This window comes from Calliopsis andreniformis, unplaced genomic scaffold, assembly GCF_051401765.1.
Source record: "Calliopsis andreniformis isolate RMS-2024a unplaced genomic scaffold, iyCalAndr_principal scaffold0022, whole genome shotgun sequence".
Taxonomy (NCBI): Eukaryota; Metazoa; Arthropoda; class Insecta; order Hymenoptera; family Andrenidae; genus Calliopsis; species Calliopsis andreniformis.
The window spans coordinates 3,940,500-3,954,024 of NW_027480432.1; the positions used below are offsets into that span (position 1 = coordinate 3,940,500).

Genomic DNA, 13,525 nt, shown 5'->3' on the forward strand with positions numbered 1-13,525 from the left:
ACCGAGGATGGGAAGGAACGGTGCATCTGCAGGTGGATGTCTGGAGGTTCCATGCCAGACGGATTCGCCTGGAGAGGATCGCGCGGTGCATTCTCGTGGTCGGGCGCGCGCACGGGCTTAGTTGGGAACGAGGAAGACCTAGTTCGAAGGTAGAACGCTCGCAACGGCACTAGGTCACGCATCGCAGTTCCTGAACGCCAGAGCGAGCGTTCCTCGTCTACGTGAGCGCGTGCATGTGCTGGTGCATGTGCATCGGGCCCCGGGACGCGGCACGCATACGAGATCGAGAGAGCAGACGATGGCGGACCCGCGACGTACACTAGGAATTTTCGTGTCTAGTTCTAGAAGCTTCTACGACCTTTTTTTACTTCTAATCTTTAGATTATTTCGGCCTCTCTATGATAGAGGCAGCTTTGAAGTTTCTGTGGTTCAAAGTTAAATTTCGATTGAAATTCATGCTGGAAGCTTTTACAATTTTTTTCTTCTAATCTTTTAATTATGTCGATCTTTGTATGGTAGGAGCAGCTTTGAGGTTCCACTGATTGAAAGTTAAATTTCAATTAAAATTTAGAGACAAAATGTGGGTTAGGATTTTTTCAGTTCTACTGTCCTCTTTTCTATATTTTATGGCGAAATCTGTGGAGCAAGAGTGTAAATTACTGTGCCCTTCTTATTATTTTCTCATTCAATTTCTCTCAATAATAAGATATATAGCAGTAGTGTCTAAAATTCGACGGGAATGTGTCTGACTAGAGACTTACTCTACTGCGCGGTGTATTATCCAGGCACAGCGAATTCAGTAGAATAAGTCCCGAGTCAGACACACTTCCCCCATATTCTAAGCATTTTCTCTGAAATCCTGAAGCACAATTTTCCTCAAAATTTTCATTTTTGACTTATTTCCGCATATAACATCCCTTAAAACTTGTGATACCTCTTGTCGAACACCCTGCACATAAAAATATGCCCTACTTTAGAATCTTTTAATTATACTTATCTATCGCCCTCCCCTACTGTCTTTTTTCATCTTTTAAAGAAATCTGTAGTGTCGGTGTGATTTTATGCTCTCAACATCTCACGACTGCTAATTAACTTACAAGTATGTTACCTCTACATCTAGAAGTATCTAGATGCAGAGGAAGTCGATCATGAATCGTCGTTTGCGTTAGAAAGTTCCCCCGATAAACGAGCACGTTCCATGGTCCGACGATCTGCATCCAGCTTCTGTACGTCGGACGCGATAACGATAACGGTTCCCGGGGCAGTCGCGTCCATTCATGTCGAACGTTCTCGTAGGGCTTTCACCCTTTTCCCTCCTCTGTCGTCCAACGCTCGGTCGGCGCTCGTCGGCGATCGGCACGAGGATTAACGGTAACGCGGCGTCATTTCGTCCTGATTGCGTTTAGGGAACTTTTCCGCTCGCTGTCAACGAAAGTACCGTGGCTCTGTGCAGGGGCGAGCGAGAGAGTGAATTTCGTCACACGAACCCGGACGAAATTTACATCCGAAAGATGTACTGTTAAACGAGCGCGGTCGAAGCGAAGGTGAAACGAGTGGGCCGTTCCCAGAGTTCAATGGAGTTCAATCGAACCAGCTGCGCTCGTTTTCCACCGAGGAAATGGCTGTCGAGGAAAATTCTGCGCCACGAAATTGCTCGCTTTTCGAGGCATTGGTCTCCTGACACATCTGAGCTTAAAGATCCTGATGGTTAATTGAATTCATTTTAACCTTTCGATGGAGTTTTTTGGGGATCGCTGCTTGGGAGAATTTTTTCAAATTCTTTTTTGATAGGCGTTGGGGAATGGAGGTTGTAGTTTGGAAATTTTACTGTAGCGTCTCGGTGGTTGTCGAAGAGGAAAGATGCTCGGTGTCAAGGCGTAGGCAGATGGATTTTTCCTGTCTGCCTCGAAGATGAACGCGATGCTGCAGTAACAATGCCATCGGGATGAACGTCCTGACCCCGTGGCTACCCTCGGGCAACGACCTCCCCATCAAATTCGACGAATATTGTTCGCCTTTTTTATCTTCTTTGGATACTAGCCCTTCTGTAGACCTCAATCGTGTCGTCGTTCAATTCCATACGCTTTTTATCAGTCAGAGGCATGATAATTCATTTCAAACAAAAATGTGATGTTCCCTAGATCTCAAAATCTTCAGACACTTCATCGATCCTCCCTCATCAGGCCCTCTTCTCAAAATACAAAAATTTCTGTCTCAAAATTTTGCAAGAAGGAAGATATCCAATAAAATCTACACTCAAGGCCTTCTGTTTATATTTTCAGGGATGATGGTCAGAGGTTGGACAGCCCGAACGGAGTTCGGCCGAGCGGAGCACGATTAAAAGTGAAGCCTCTTGACCACGTGGCCGGAGGTCATAGTGGCGTAGGCAGACGTTACTCTCTTCGTCCGGTTGGTGGCAAGGTGGAAGAGCGCCGCGGCGGCGGCGAGGCCTGCTTCGCTCGTCGAGCAGTATGGTAAGTGTGTTAACAACGTAAGCAGGGTGAACGCCCTCGATAGACCTAGACCCAAAAAGCGCTCGTTCCATGGGCACTGCCACTGGCACTGGGTTAAGGCGAAGTCATGTGACGTGGTGCAGGCACATAAGTCGTGCACCACGCATGCACCCGTGCACGCACGCACGCACACCGACAGACGTCCATTACTTTCACGCGTGTGTGTTTAATTCTGCTCGTACGTACGCAAGGTTCGTCGGCCTGTGACCATCTCGCGAAATGCCGCGGATTGTTTCGGCCTGTCATGATTTCCGCCTTCCCCAGTGGGTCGACTTCTGTAGAACAGAATCCAGAAATAGAAAAAGTTTGGCATTCTTCAAATAGTTGTTTCGATCACTTTGCGGCGAAGCTGACCATGGATGTTCAGAATAAATCTTTCTGAATGAAGAATTTTGAGATTTCTTGTGTGAATTCATTCTCTTCGTATCTGGAATCTGAATAAACTGTTTTTAAATTTTTCACGAAGTCCTGACATATTTATTCTACAATCCTTGTCAATTGTTATTTTTCTCTTGGAAAGGAAATTAAATACTGTAGCATCTTCTGTTTTTTCTTTGTATACTAAAGAGTTACATTACTCATTAATGATAATAATAGTAAACTATAATTCTTGTTCACTGGATTACTGTCCTATTTAGCAGAATATTTATCATAGTACAAATATGACATTTTTGATGGGTTAGGTGTTCCATTATTTTGCAAATCTCCTTTCTGAGCATTGGTTTCTAATTCTAAGTCTAACTATTTGACAAGGATTGTTTTTTACCAACTCTTCAGACATCTTCTCATGCCCCAAAAATTCTGTCTGCACTCCTAATCATCGAAACTTCGACCCCAACAGAGGTCCCATCTCGATAAGTCACTCCTTCCTCGAAACTTCATGAATCATTAGCTCGGTCAGGCCCACGCTCGTCAAAACACTTTCTTCCCGATGATTCGGTGCCGTAACAGTATCAGGGATTTCGTCAGCAGACCTAGTCGCCGATAATCGATCGTCACGAGCTCGAAAGGGAAGGGCACAGTACGTCATCGCTTCTCGGGGAATTTCTGCATAAGGAAAACCCCTTTTCTAGGGAATCCCATTGAACTGAGGGAGCTAGCTGGCAGGCGGCAGCGAGAACGATACTTTCGGTTGCGTCTAGCGTCTGCTGGCCTCGCAAATTTGGAGCAGCCGACCACGGATCGGTGGTCTAAAGATTAAACGAGAATTTCCCTCGTTTTCTACGATTCCTGTTCCACATTTCGACGGAGCACGCTCGTTGACGTCACGATCCGCTCGACAGTCGGAAGAAAACACCAAGGCCTTTTTCTGTTAACGGTCGTTCACCCTTCCCTGTGCGAGGATCCGCGATAAACAAATTATAATCGACATGTGAAGCAGCGTACGGTACATCGACCGCGTGGCGGTCGTTGAGCGACAATCGACGACCGTTTTCAGGTCCAATGAGCCTGGGCTCCTTACCAAACTATCTTGAAACTAGAAATTTATCCTGCGCCGGGATGCAAATATCCTCGCCCTGTTCCGCTCTAAATTTCTGAAGCGGACGTGTCCACGTTGAGCTACGTTCGACAAGTATATCTGTGGCTGTAAAGCAAAACGAACTGTGTTTGGTTTTGAAGAAATTATGAGGCCTTAATGGAGATCTAGAATATAGAATTTGTAGTTTCAGATAGAAGAAAGAATATTAAGAAATAAGTGTTCAAGAAGACACTACAAAACTTAAGACACTGATATCTCAAAAATAAAAGTACGTGACTTGGGCCTGGCAACGACAGCTATTACTTCTTCCCAAAATAATTAAATAAAATAGAGACAAAATATATATAAGTAATTAAATAAAATAGAGGTAAACTATATAAAACAATCAGATAAAACAGATTTACCCTTCCAAGCCCAACATTCTCTACACACAGTGACTCCCTGCTTAAGCCCAATGACCTAGAGTCACAAAACTGAACCAGACCTTATTTAAACTCCCACGAATATCAATATTTCTCGTATTGGCAATACCCACTTCCCACAGCTCCAGAAAAATTGTCCCTGAAAATGGTCAACTGACGAAGCGTGTCAGCCGTCGTTGCATCCCTTCCTTTACCCCCCGGAACAGAAATCGCTAGGGAAACCAAGGACGTTCCTCCTCGAAGGCTACCGCAAGGTTCAACGTTCGTGAAACGAGGCGGAGGTTCGTCGAAGGAAAGCTCGCGGGAAAAGCAGAAAATGGTAAAAATCGCGGCGACGCGGGGCCCCGTCGTAGGATCGGGGCCGCTCGCTACAGGATGATTATCCAGGCTCGCATAACTGGCGAGGAAAGGCATGGATGTATAGTACGTCCCGTCGGTCGGTGGATGGAAGTCCATCCTTGATGGAGGTTACTCCGGGCCATCGTCCCACATCTCCTTGGATGTGAACTTGTGTCTTCGTTCGACTTGCCGGTCGTCTCCCTTCGCTTCTCCTTCCTCGTCTCCTTCGTCCTTCTTCCTGCCACCTCTACCGTCTCCCACAGTCACCTCCTTCGCTCTCCTCCACCTCTCCACGCCAGTCCTTTCTCGCTGTGTCCACCATCTCCACTGCGAACCCATCCCCCACCCTCAGCTTTTGCTTTCCTCCTTCTTCGGGATTCTCATCCCCCTCCGGCGGGCCAGACTGCCAGTGGCGTGAGGTACGCGCGATTCGAATTCCGAGGGACGATGGAATCGTTACACCCGCTCGATCTGCCCTTTCGTTGGGCTGGGGGTCCTGGAGGGTGACTTTTAGAAGGCTGGAGTATTTGAGATTTTTAAGGTCTTGGATCCTTTGGGGAGGAGCTTGGTTTGGTTGGAGAATTGGGGCTCTGGAATTCTGGAGGTGTTGTGTTTCTGGAGGGGATTGCTTTCTCTTTGGATTTTCTTGGATTTTTTTGATAGTGAAAATGGGGGTTCTCAATTTTTGGAGAGATTGTATTCTGTTTTTATTCAAGGATTATTTCTTTTTTGGAATTTCTTGAATGGTGAATGAGTCCTGAAATTTTTGAGAGATTGTATTCTGTTTCTCTTTAGGGGTGCTTCTTTCTTGGACCCTCTTGAAGGGTGAAACAGGGTTTCTCGATAAAGGGAAATGAACGAAGAACTTTAAAAGAAGTAGATTTCTAGGAACAGAGCAGATATTAGCACACATTTTCACTGTCAATTTCCGGGAGCTCAGGCCATAGGGGTTCGATATTCGAAAGTTACGTCACTGTTCCCCCCCTCGATAACGAACTCCCTCTCGACTTGTGCCCGAACGCGGCGGAAAGTCGACAGGCAAGGTAGCACGACCCGGATTACGTTCGAGTCATCGGTTCCTTCGCACTTTTCTTCGCTCCTCAGGGTCAAGGCACTCGTCGGCTTCGTAAATCCTTTCAGCCGCGACGAAGAAAGGAGGCGATGGCTCATCCTGCCGGACTTCTCTTCCGCTGGACATCTCTAACTGTGAAAGAGTCCTCCATCAATCTCCCCTATACTCCTTGGTGGATCTATTTCTCTTTGACGTTTCTTAGAGAAGGCTTTTTTGGAGAAATATGAGAATGTTACTGTTTTTGTATTTATAAAGAAATAAATAGGTACTTATCTAGGTACACGTAGTCCTTCTATATAGAGAGGTACCATTTTCTGTAGAGGGTGTTCGACAACAGGTGTCAGAAATTATAAGGGTTGCTCTAGATAGATGAAATTCTGTATCTCAGAGGCAGACTAACACACAAATAGTTCATTTTTTTTAAATTAAGGTTTTTAAGGATCTTATTGCTTTTTCTTCATCTTATTAGAATAATAGAAGTCGCATTTGTTCTTCGACTCTCCTGAAAAGTAACAAAAAGAACTTGGGTCACGTTGGCACACAGCTACAGAATTGTGTTCGAGTTGTGTGAAATGTGTCTGACTATGTACTTATTCTACTGCTGGCATGCATCAGATAAGCCAGACACAGCGAAATCAGTAGAATCAGCCAACAGACCAGACACAATTTCGTTTATCTTCACTTTCCTCTTATTCTAACCTGTAGAATCACCCTTGAAAATTTCTGACATCTGACGTCATCGAGGACCCTATATTCCATACTGGTCCTTAGTTTCCCTTCCAACATTCAAATCAAAACTCTGAATAACTTCAGACTACCTAACTCATACTCTTTAACTCTTCGAGGCACACGATCTTAAACAAAATAAAAATGTTGCCAACTCAATATAAAGAACTTGAAACAAAATAATAACTGTACGACTATGAGTAACTTCAACTTTTCGAGGTGGCTAAAAATACATCCAATCCATGCATAAAAAGCTAAGCAAAAGGTGGGACAGTTTTGAACCCACCTCACCCCAAAGAGTTGAGTGAACTGCAGAAAATCCGAGCTCCAGCTTTGACCCCAGACCCAGTTCCATCAATGATCCCCACGAATCTGTCCCCCGAGTCAAACTGGGCTCGATGTTTATCCATTGCAAATGGGTTTTGAGCTATAAATACACGATCGCGGAAGAAATGGTAATGGGGCGTATGGCGGGGCGCGTCAATGGCCCAAGGATTCGGAGGCAGGTAAACGGCCCGAACGTTGAACCGACGAATGACCTCCGACAACAACGTCCCCCGTTTTCGGTGTCGAAACCACCTCGCCACCGACGGGCGTTAGCCTTTACGGCCCCATGCCACTGACTTTTACGGCCAGCCGTTAAATGAATCCTCCTTCCCACCTGAGCTACGGAGCCAAATGAGAGAAAAAGGAAGCTGGAGCTTGTCATGTGTCACCGTGACGAAAAACTGTGATCGTAAAACGAATACGACGTACCGATCTTTGACTCGTCTTTGATCCGCTTTTTTCTCTGCTTTTTAAAGCGCGATCCCATGTAGCATAGAGGCGTCTTGAAAACGTCTTAACCCTTGTACGATGGATGCAGGGGCACTTTGAGCATAAATATAGTAGAGGATGTCGAAGTGTAATGAATTTGTTGGGATGAGTCCTGCAAAAAGTATCAATTATTTTATGTATCAAATGTATACAGAAGTAAGGAGAGTCTTTTTTGTTTCAGGGGTGGTGGTTCTGCGATGATTTCAGAGGATTTTGTTGGAGCAGCAGTGATGGTTAAGGTGAACGCTCGTCATCCAGGAACGATACGTCTTTTTGAGGGTCTCGAGACAGCTTAGTCATTGGACCACGATCGACCACGCGAAAATCATTATTCAGCAGCCTCACGGCGCCAGCCAAGGGAACGAGAGCTGCTCTTCGAGCAAGAATTCTTGTTTCTTGCAATCCTTGCCAAGTACAGTTACTTGGGCTCTGAAATAAAGATTATTTTTTTATGAACTGGTGTCCTTTATTTCAATAACACCTTAGTTACACCTTTGTTACATTTATTGTATTGCGGCAAGGTTGGTGAAAAAATAAGACAAATATTAAATATTAGAGAACTCCTAAGTTTAAAAAAAAGTAAAAATTATCTACTGTATCTTATGGAACGCACTACTCAAGTCACAATAAGCAATTCTATCATCTCGTTGCATTAGATTAAAACAGAGGACCATTATCCTAAAAGAATAAACTCAAAATTAAAACTACTTTGCAGCACAGTATAACTCTATCAAAAATTACCAAGAAATATCAACCTTCGTAGAGTCAAATCTGTCACCTTTAATCCTCAATACGCATATGCTTCCTCTCTCCCAGCAATGTCCCAAACAATTAACAATCCTCCAGCAGCGATCCCACGACCCTCACCCCGCAGAGGCCAATCCCCGACTGGAAACAATTCATAAAGGGGCTGAAGAAAAAAGGGTTTCGCTCCGTCTCGTAGGAGCCAACAGGGCTGAAGGATTTTCAGGGCCAGCGATCGCAGGGGCGACCCAGGGACGAGCAGAGGTGGCAATGGAAAGGGGAGTGTGTCGGAGGGGATAGAGTAGGGTCGAGAGAGGGTCTCGGTCCGCGGTCGAAGACACGAGACACAGAGCGACCGCTCGTTACATAAGTAAGGTAAAGGATCTCCTCTTCTGCTCTCCTTGAGCCGATCCACATCCGCGATTATGCCACTTTCCATCGACCTCGCTTCACCTCGAGCCAGTGCGTGCGCGCGCTCCCTCCTCTCTGTCTGTGCGCTGGCTGAGCGCAGCGGAAGTCCCTCGAGCCGATCGAATTTGGACCTCGATTCAATCTTCTCTGGCAGAGGTTCATCTTCTGGGACGAGCTTCATTTCCCTTCTGGACCCAATTATCAGGAGACCTGGAAAGAGACTTTGGTCATGGGGGATTTTTCAAGAAAAGAGGTCCTGGTCTTTTGGACCATTTTTAAGTCTCTTGGACTTGTCTGTAGAATTTTTTGGTTCGTGTCTTGGAGTTATCTCTAGGATTGTTTATTGAGCTTGTCTCTAGGATTGTTTTTTGGCTTCTCTCTTGAACCAGAGAGGGGGATTGTATTGTCTGATGTCGAGACCTGGGAACCTGGAAACGGAAGATTAGATAGGGTTTGTATTCCAGACTGAAGGCAAAGGAAACTGTGTCTTCTCTATGGAAATCCTCGAGGTGCTGAGAATTATGCAGTCCTCCGATTTCCTGCAGAAGGTCATTAAATTCTCTTTCCTTTCGAGCACGAAGAAATTCATTGCTAAACCCTCAAGTGTACGATTTGTGTCTGAGCGACCCCCGAGTGTTACCATTTTTTATTCTCAATAAAATAATAAATATATATTTCATATGCAAACACAGTTCTTAATGAACGTATATCATTTTAGGTATTAGTAAAATATACACAAAATGGTGGCTTTCAAATATCTTACCTGTGTAATAGCAGGAATATTCTTCACCCAGCACTGGAGGGTTAAACACTTCCCTTATCTCTCCCTTTTCACAGCTGCTTACAGTAGCTTCTCCAGCGGAGACCTGTAAAAGCATTGAATCGTTAGAATAAGATTCTCCCTGCAATAAATTACGCCTTCAATGAGATCGCCCAGAAGCAGCCATGAATTAAACTCAGCGGAAGTGCCTCAGAGTCCTAGAAGCCTTTTTTAATAGCCATTGTCGCTGAACTTGCGTTATGCAGAACGATGCAGACTATCTTTCGTCGAGTGGTACTGCGTCGCTGCCACTTCTGCGGAAAATCCATCGGTCTCAGCCAAATTCGCTTATTTTTTCCTCGAGTTCCCCGCCTTCCTCGGTCGTTCCGGCGCGAAGTTAATTGGCGTGGCGCGGCTGCTCGATTTACACGGGCTTTAATTAAGCGAGCTGCGGTTGCGTCGGAGATACGAGCTCCCTGGAATTTTTCGAAGTAACTGTTACGTGTTTTATGCCCCTTGATACTGAACGATACAAATCTACAAGGTCGTAAATTCTTTTTTTTAATACGCACAGGAGTGACGATTCTCGTTATGGCCTCGTTAATTTGGTCGTACGCGCATTCCGTCGATCATTTCCCTTGTTCATCTTTTTTTTCTTTGTGGTTGGGCGAGGATTTAAGGTTCTCTGATGGATGGACGCGTTAGGACTTTATGGTTCGAGTTATGGTGGCCCCTTGGGGGATCGGTGAAAACGGGGGTCACTGACCTAGACTTCGCGGGTGACCTTCGACAAGGCGACCTTGATGTCACGCGATGACGAAAATTAGGCGTTATCTGGAGGAGAAGAAGAAGCTCTTGCGAAAGTTCGTTTCACCTGGTTGAACAATTTCGCGTTGAATGAAAAAGAAAACAAGGAGTGAAACGCTGACGTGAATGTTTTTAGAACGTGTAGACAGCTTTGTTCTTTTCAAACGCATTGAGGGATTTGTGGTTTTTAGAGGATAATAAATAAATAAGAATGGAGTGAACAGGTGTCTGAGAGCTGTATGTATAAATTTTTCTTCTTTGCCTTTTTCCAAGAAAAAACAGGGGAAACCTGTAAAATATAGCACACTAGATGAATATATATGTGAGAATATATTTAGAAAACGTATTAGTGAAAATAAAATGTATTCTTAGTTGCTTAATTTTAATTAGTTAAGGATTTGTTCAAGATTTAATATACGGGATATGATTCAGTACACTTTTTTGGATATTTATTAGTGATCTGATGATGTAGATTTATTGTAGAGACTCTAAGCATCACTACAGAGTGATAGAAGGTGAGGAAAATTGTTTATTTATTGCAGAAACTACATTTGAAAATTTGTAGGGGCACCGCACCCTGATGATACGGGCCTTAACAAAAGTTGCTCGCGACAGCTTCGACATCTAGCGGCGGGCCGCGAACTAACATTTGAGGTAAGGACTGTGTCACTGGGCGCTCGGACCACTTTGGAAAAACTGTTTTAAATCATTAAAGAAACCATTAATACGGAATATTATTATGAAAAATTGTTCAGAATACTGTCACGGACTGTCAATTGCTTTAAATAATTGGATTTGAGCTGTAAATATATGAAAAATAATGCAATAAAGTTCATTTTACATTTATTAATTACTTCTACTAATGTTAATTCACTTATTAATTAATTGAAGGGCCATTTGATGATATAGAATCATTTTAGAGCCTATATACATCATTTTACAACAATAAAAGTGTACAGAAATTCCTTATTTATTGTAAAAACGAAAGTTGAAAAATTGCGCTACAAAATGGTACTGGTGGCGCCATCTAGCGGCGACGCCAAGAAACTAATAGTCGAAAATTTAGTACTTGAGTATCACCGCTAGATGGCGCCACGGGTACGATTTTGAAGTATAATTCTACAATTCCTGTTTTTGCAATAAATAAACAATTTCTATGCACTTTTATTGTTGCATATTCATCTACAAATTTTCTACAATTGTTCTACAGTATCCAATTGTCCTTATATTAGTGAATAAATAAGTTAACAATAGCAGAAGTAATTAATAAATGTAAAATGAACTTTATTGCATTATTTTTCTAATATTTACAGCTCAAATCCAATTATTTAAAGCAATTGACAGTCCGTGACAGTATTCTGAACAATTTTGCATAATAATATTGCGTATTAATGGTTTCTTTAATGATTTAAAACAGTTTTTCCAAAGTGGTCTGAGCGCCCAGTGACAGTCCTTACCTCGAATGTTAGTTCGCGGCCCACCGCTAGATGTCGAAGCTGTCGCGAGCAACTTTTGTTAAGGCCCGTATCATCAGGGTGCGGTGCCCCCAAGAAATTTTCAAATGCAGTTTTTGTAATAAATAAACAATTTCTATGACTTTTTATTGCTGTTTAATGATGTTTAGAGTTCCTGCAATGATCCTACGCCATCAGATTGCTCAATAATTAATAAATTAACGCATTCTACTGTAGCATCACTTGTAGTCGAATTGTTTAAGCGCTGTTTTTTCAATAAATAAGTAATTATCAGTGTTTTTTATTATTATATAATGTTGTTTATAGTCTCTACAATAATATGTCTATATTTTTGATTATTTATTTAGAGTTATTGTGTGATTAATAACATAATTATTTATAGTGATGTTCCAAAGAACATAGAATTTAATGAATGATTGAATAAATGATTAAATAAATTATTATTAGTGTTTGGAAGACCAAGTAATTTGTAAAATACAGTAATATTTTCACTTACCATCGTACTATTCTCTTCTACGCACGTTTATCTCGAATTTTTTTTGTATTAAAGTCCTGACTGTATTCTGATACTAAAGGCATTAATTCTTTGTAAATAATTACATTTATTTATTTATCAATTTTACAGTATAACAGTGTATACGATACGCTGAATATAGAATAATCTCTGCTCTTCATCGTTTACTAATTAAGGCGATTAGTATGTGAGTGATCGGTAAGAACATACATTATATAGCACGTTTAATTTATTGGTCATCATCACGATCATTTGTTCTTCCTATTGAATCTTCCCTTGTTTACCTTTTCTCTTTATTTTCTCTAAAACAGATTTCGCTTTTCCGATTGCATGCTTGCTCTCGATTACACCAACGATATAATAAACTCTTATCAAGTTCCAGGCATAACAATAATTATATCATAAAACGTTAATTACTTCTATGTATTCGTGCGGATAAGGCCACAAATTAGTGTTTTCCGCGTGTGCGTGATCGCACACATTTCTGACATACGTGTGTAAGTGCATGTTGATAATTTATATTCTTTCTTCTGCCATCTATTATTTTATCGTTCTGTTTAAGGCGAAAACGCGGGCGCACGTTGTACGTACAGTTGTTCCAGGCTCGAGCGCAAAGTCGAAACGATCATTCGAGTACCGAGGTGCAAGGCGTTCCTAAACTTTAGAGACATATGCAAATCCTAAAACTCTGTCGACCTCAGAACTCTGAAGCCCCAAGAGTCCCAGGATCTCCATTCAAGACTTTGCAGACGAGCCCCTTTTTGATTCATCTCTCGTTGAAGTTCGCCCAAGCGTTACTGTCCAGTACCGCAGAGAGTAAAATGGTGCAGTGATCCGTGTGTATGACGTGTTTACGTGTCAGTTCGTGTATGTATGTGTTTCTTCGCGTACGTATGTGAGTTTAAGTTAAATAAAAATAACATTATCATATGTATATCAAATTTAGTTCCATAAGAATATATATATAGGATTCATCATCTGTTTCCTCGCGTTAGTCGCGATTGTTCCTCGGTCGCGCGTTACTCTACCATTGTACAAAGCGAAAAAGAAAAAACAATAACGTTAATATAACATCACGACAGTACGTAGCTTCGTTCTCTCTAATTAAACACTTCGTGTAACAACTTGACGACAGTAATTACGTTAAGGCGGTTTGATTCTCGAACTCTTCAAGGCATGTTCTCGTCTCGTTTCCCCGACGTTCGTATTTTCAAATATTCTCCCGCGCTGCTGATCGATGGTAGCCGCGCAACGAAAAAATCGAAATCACGAACGACTGCGTCCTCTAAAGCTACGAAGCTAGGAAGTATTTTGTTTGCAGGCGTCCTCTGCCACGCAGAGGAAGCTCGCAGAAGAATTCTGTCGTCGTCGAGTCGATAGAAACCGATCTCGAGGACGATCGACACGAAGACGTCATCTTTAGAGGTGGCGTCGGAGATACAATAA

At 42.8% G+C, this 13,525-nt stretch overlaps 2 protein-coding genes across 2 annotated transcripts in view; both read left to right on the forward strand.

The window, feature by feature from the left end:
- Positions 1-2,418, forward strand: part of LOC143186621 (protein FAM76A) — a 44,339-nt gene extending 41,921 nt beyond the window's left edge. The window contains exon 7 of the mRNA XM_076390298.1: positions 2,283-2,418. The gene's annotated coding sequence lies outside the window, so the exon portion shown is untranslated. The remainder of the gene's footprint in view (positions 1-2,282) is intronic.
- LOC143186660 (uncharacterized) lies at positions 1,946-7,824 on the forward strand. The gene is made up of 4 exons (XM_076390366.1): positions 1,946-2,093; positions 2,142-2,211; positions 2,283-2,474; positions 7,550-7,824. The coding sequence occupies exons 1-4, from the start codon at positions 1,946-1,948 to the stop codon at positions 7,662-7,664; spliced, it is 525 nt and encodes a 174-aa protein (XP_076246481.1). The 3' UTR covers positions 7,665-7,824.
- The last annotated feature ends 5,701 nt before the right edge of the window (positions 7,825-13,525 follow it).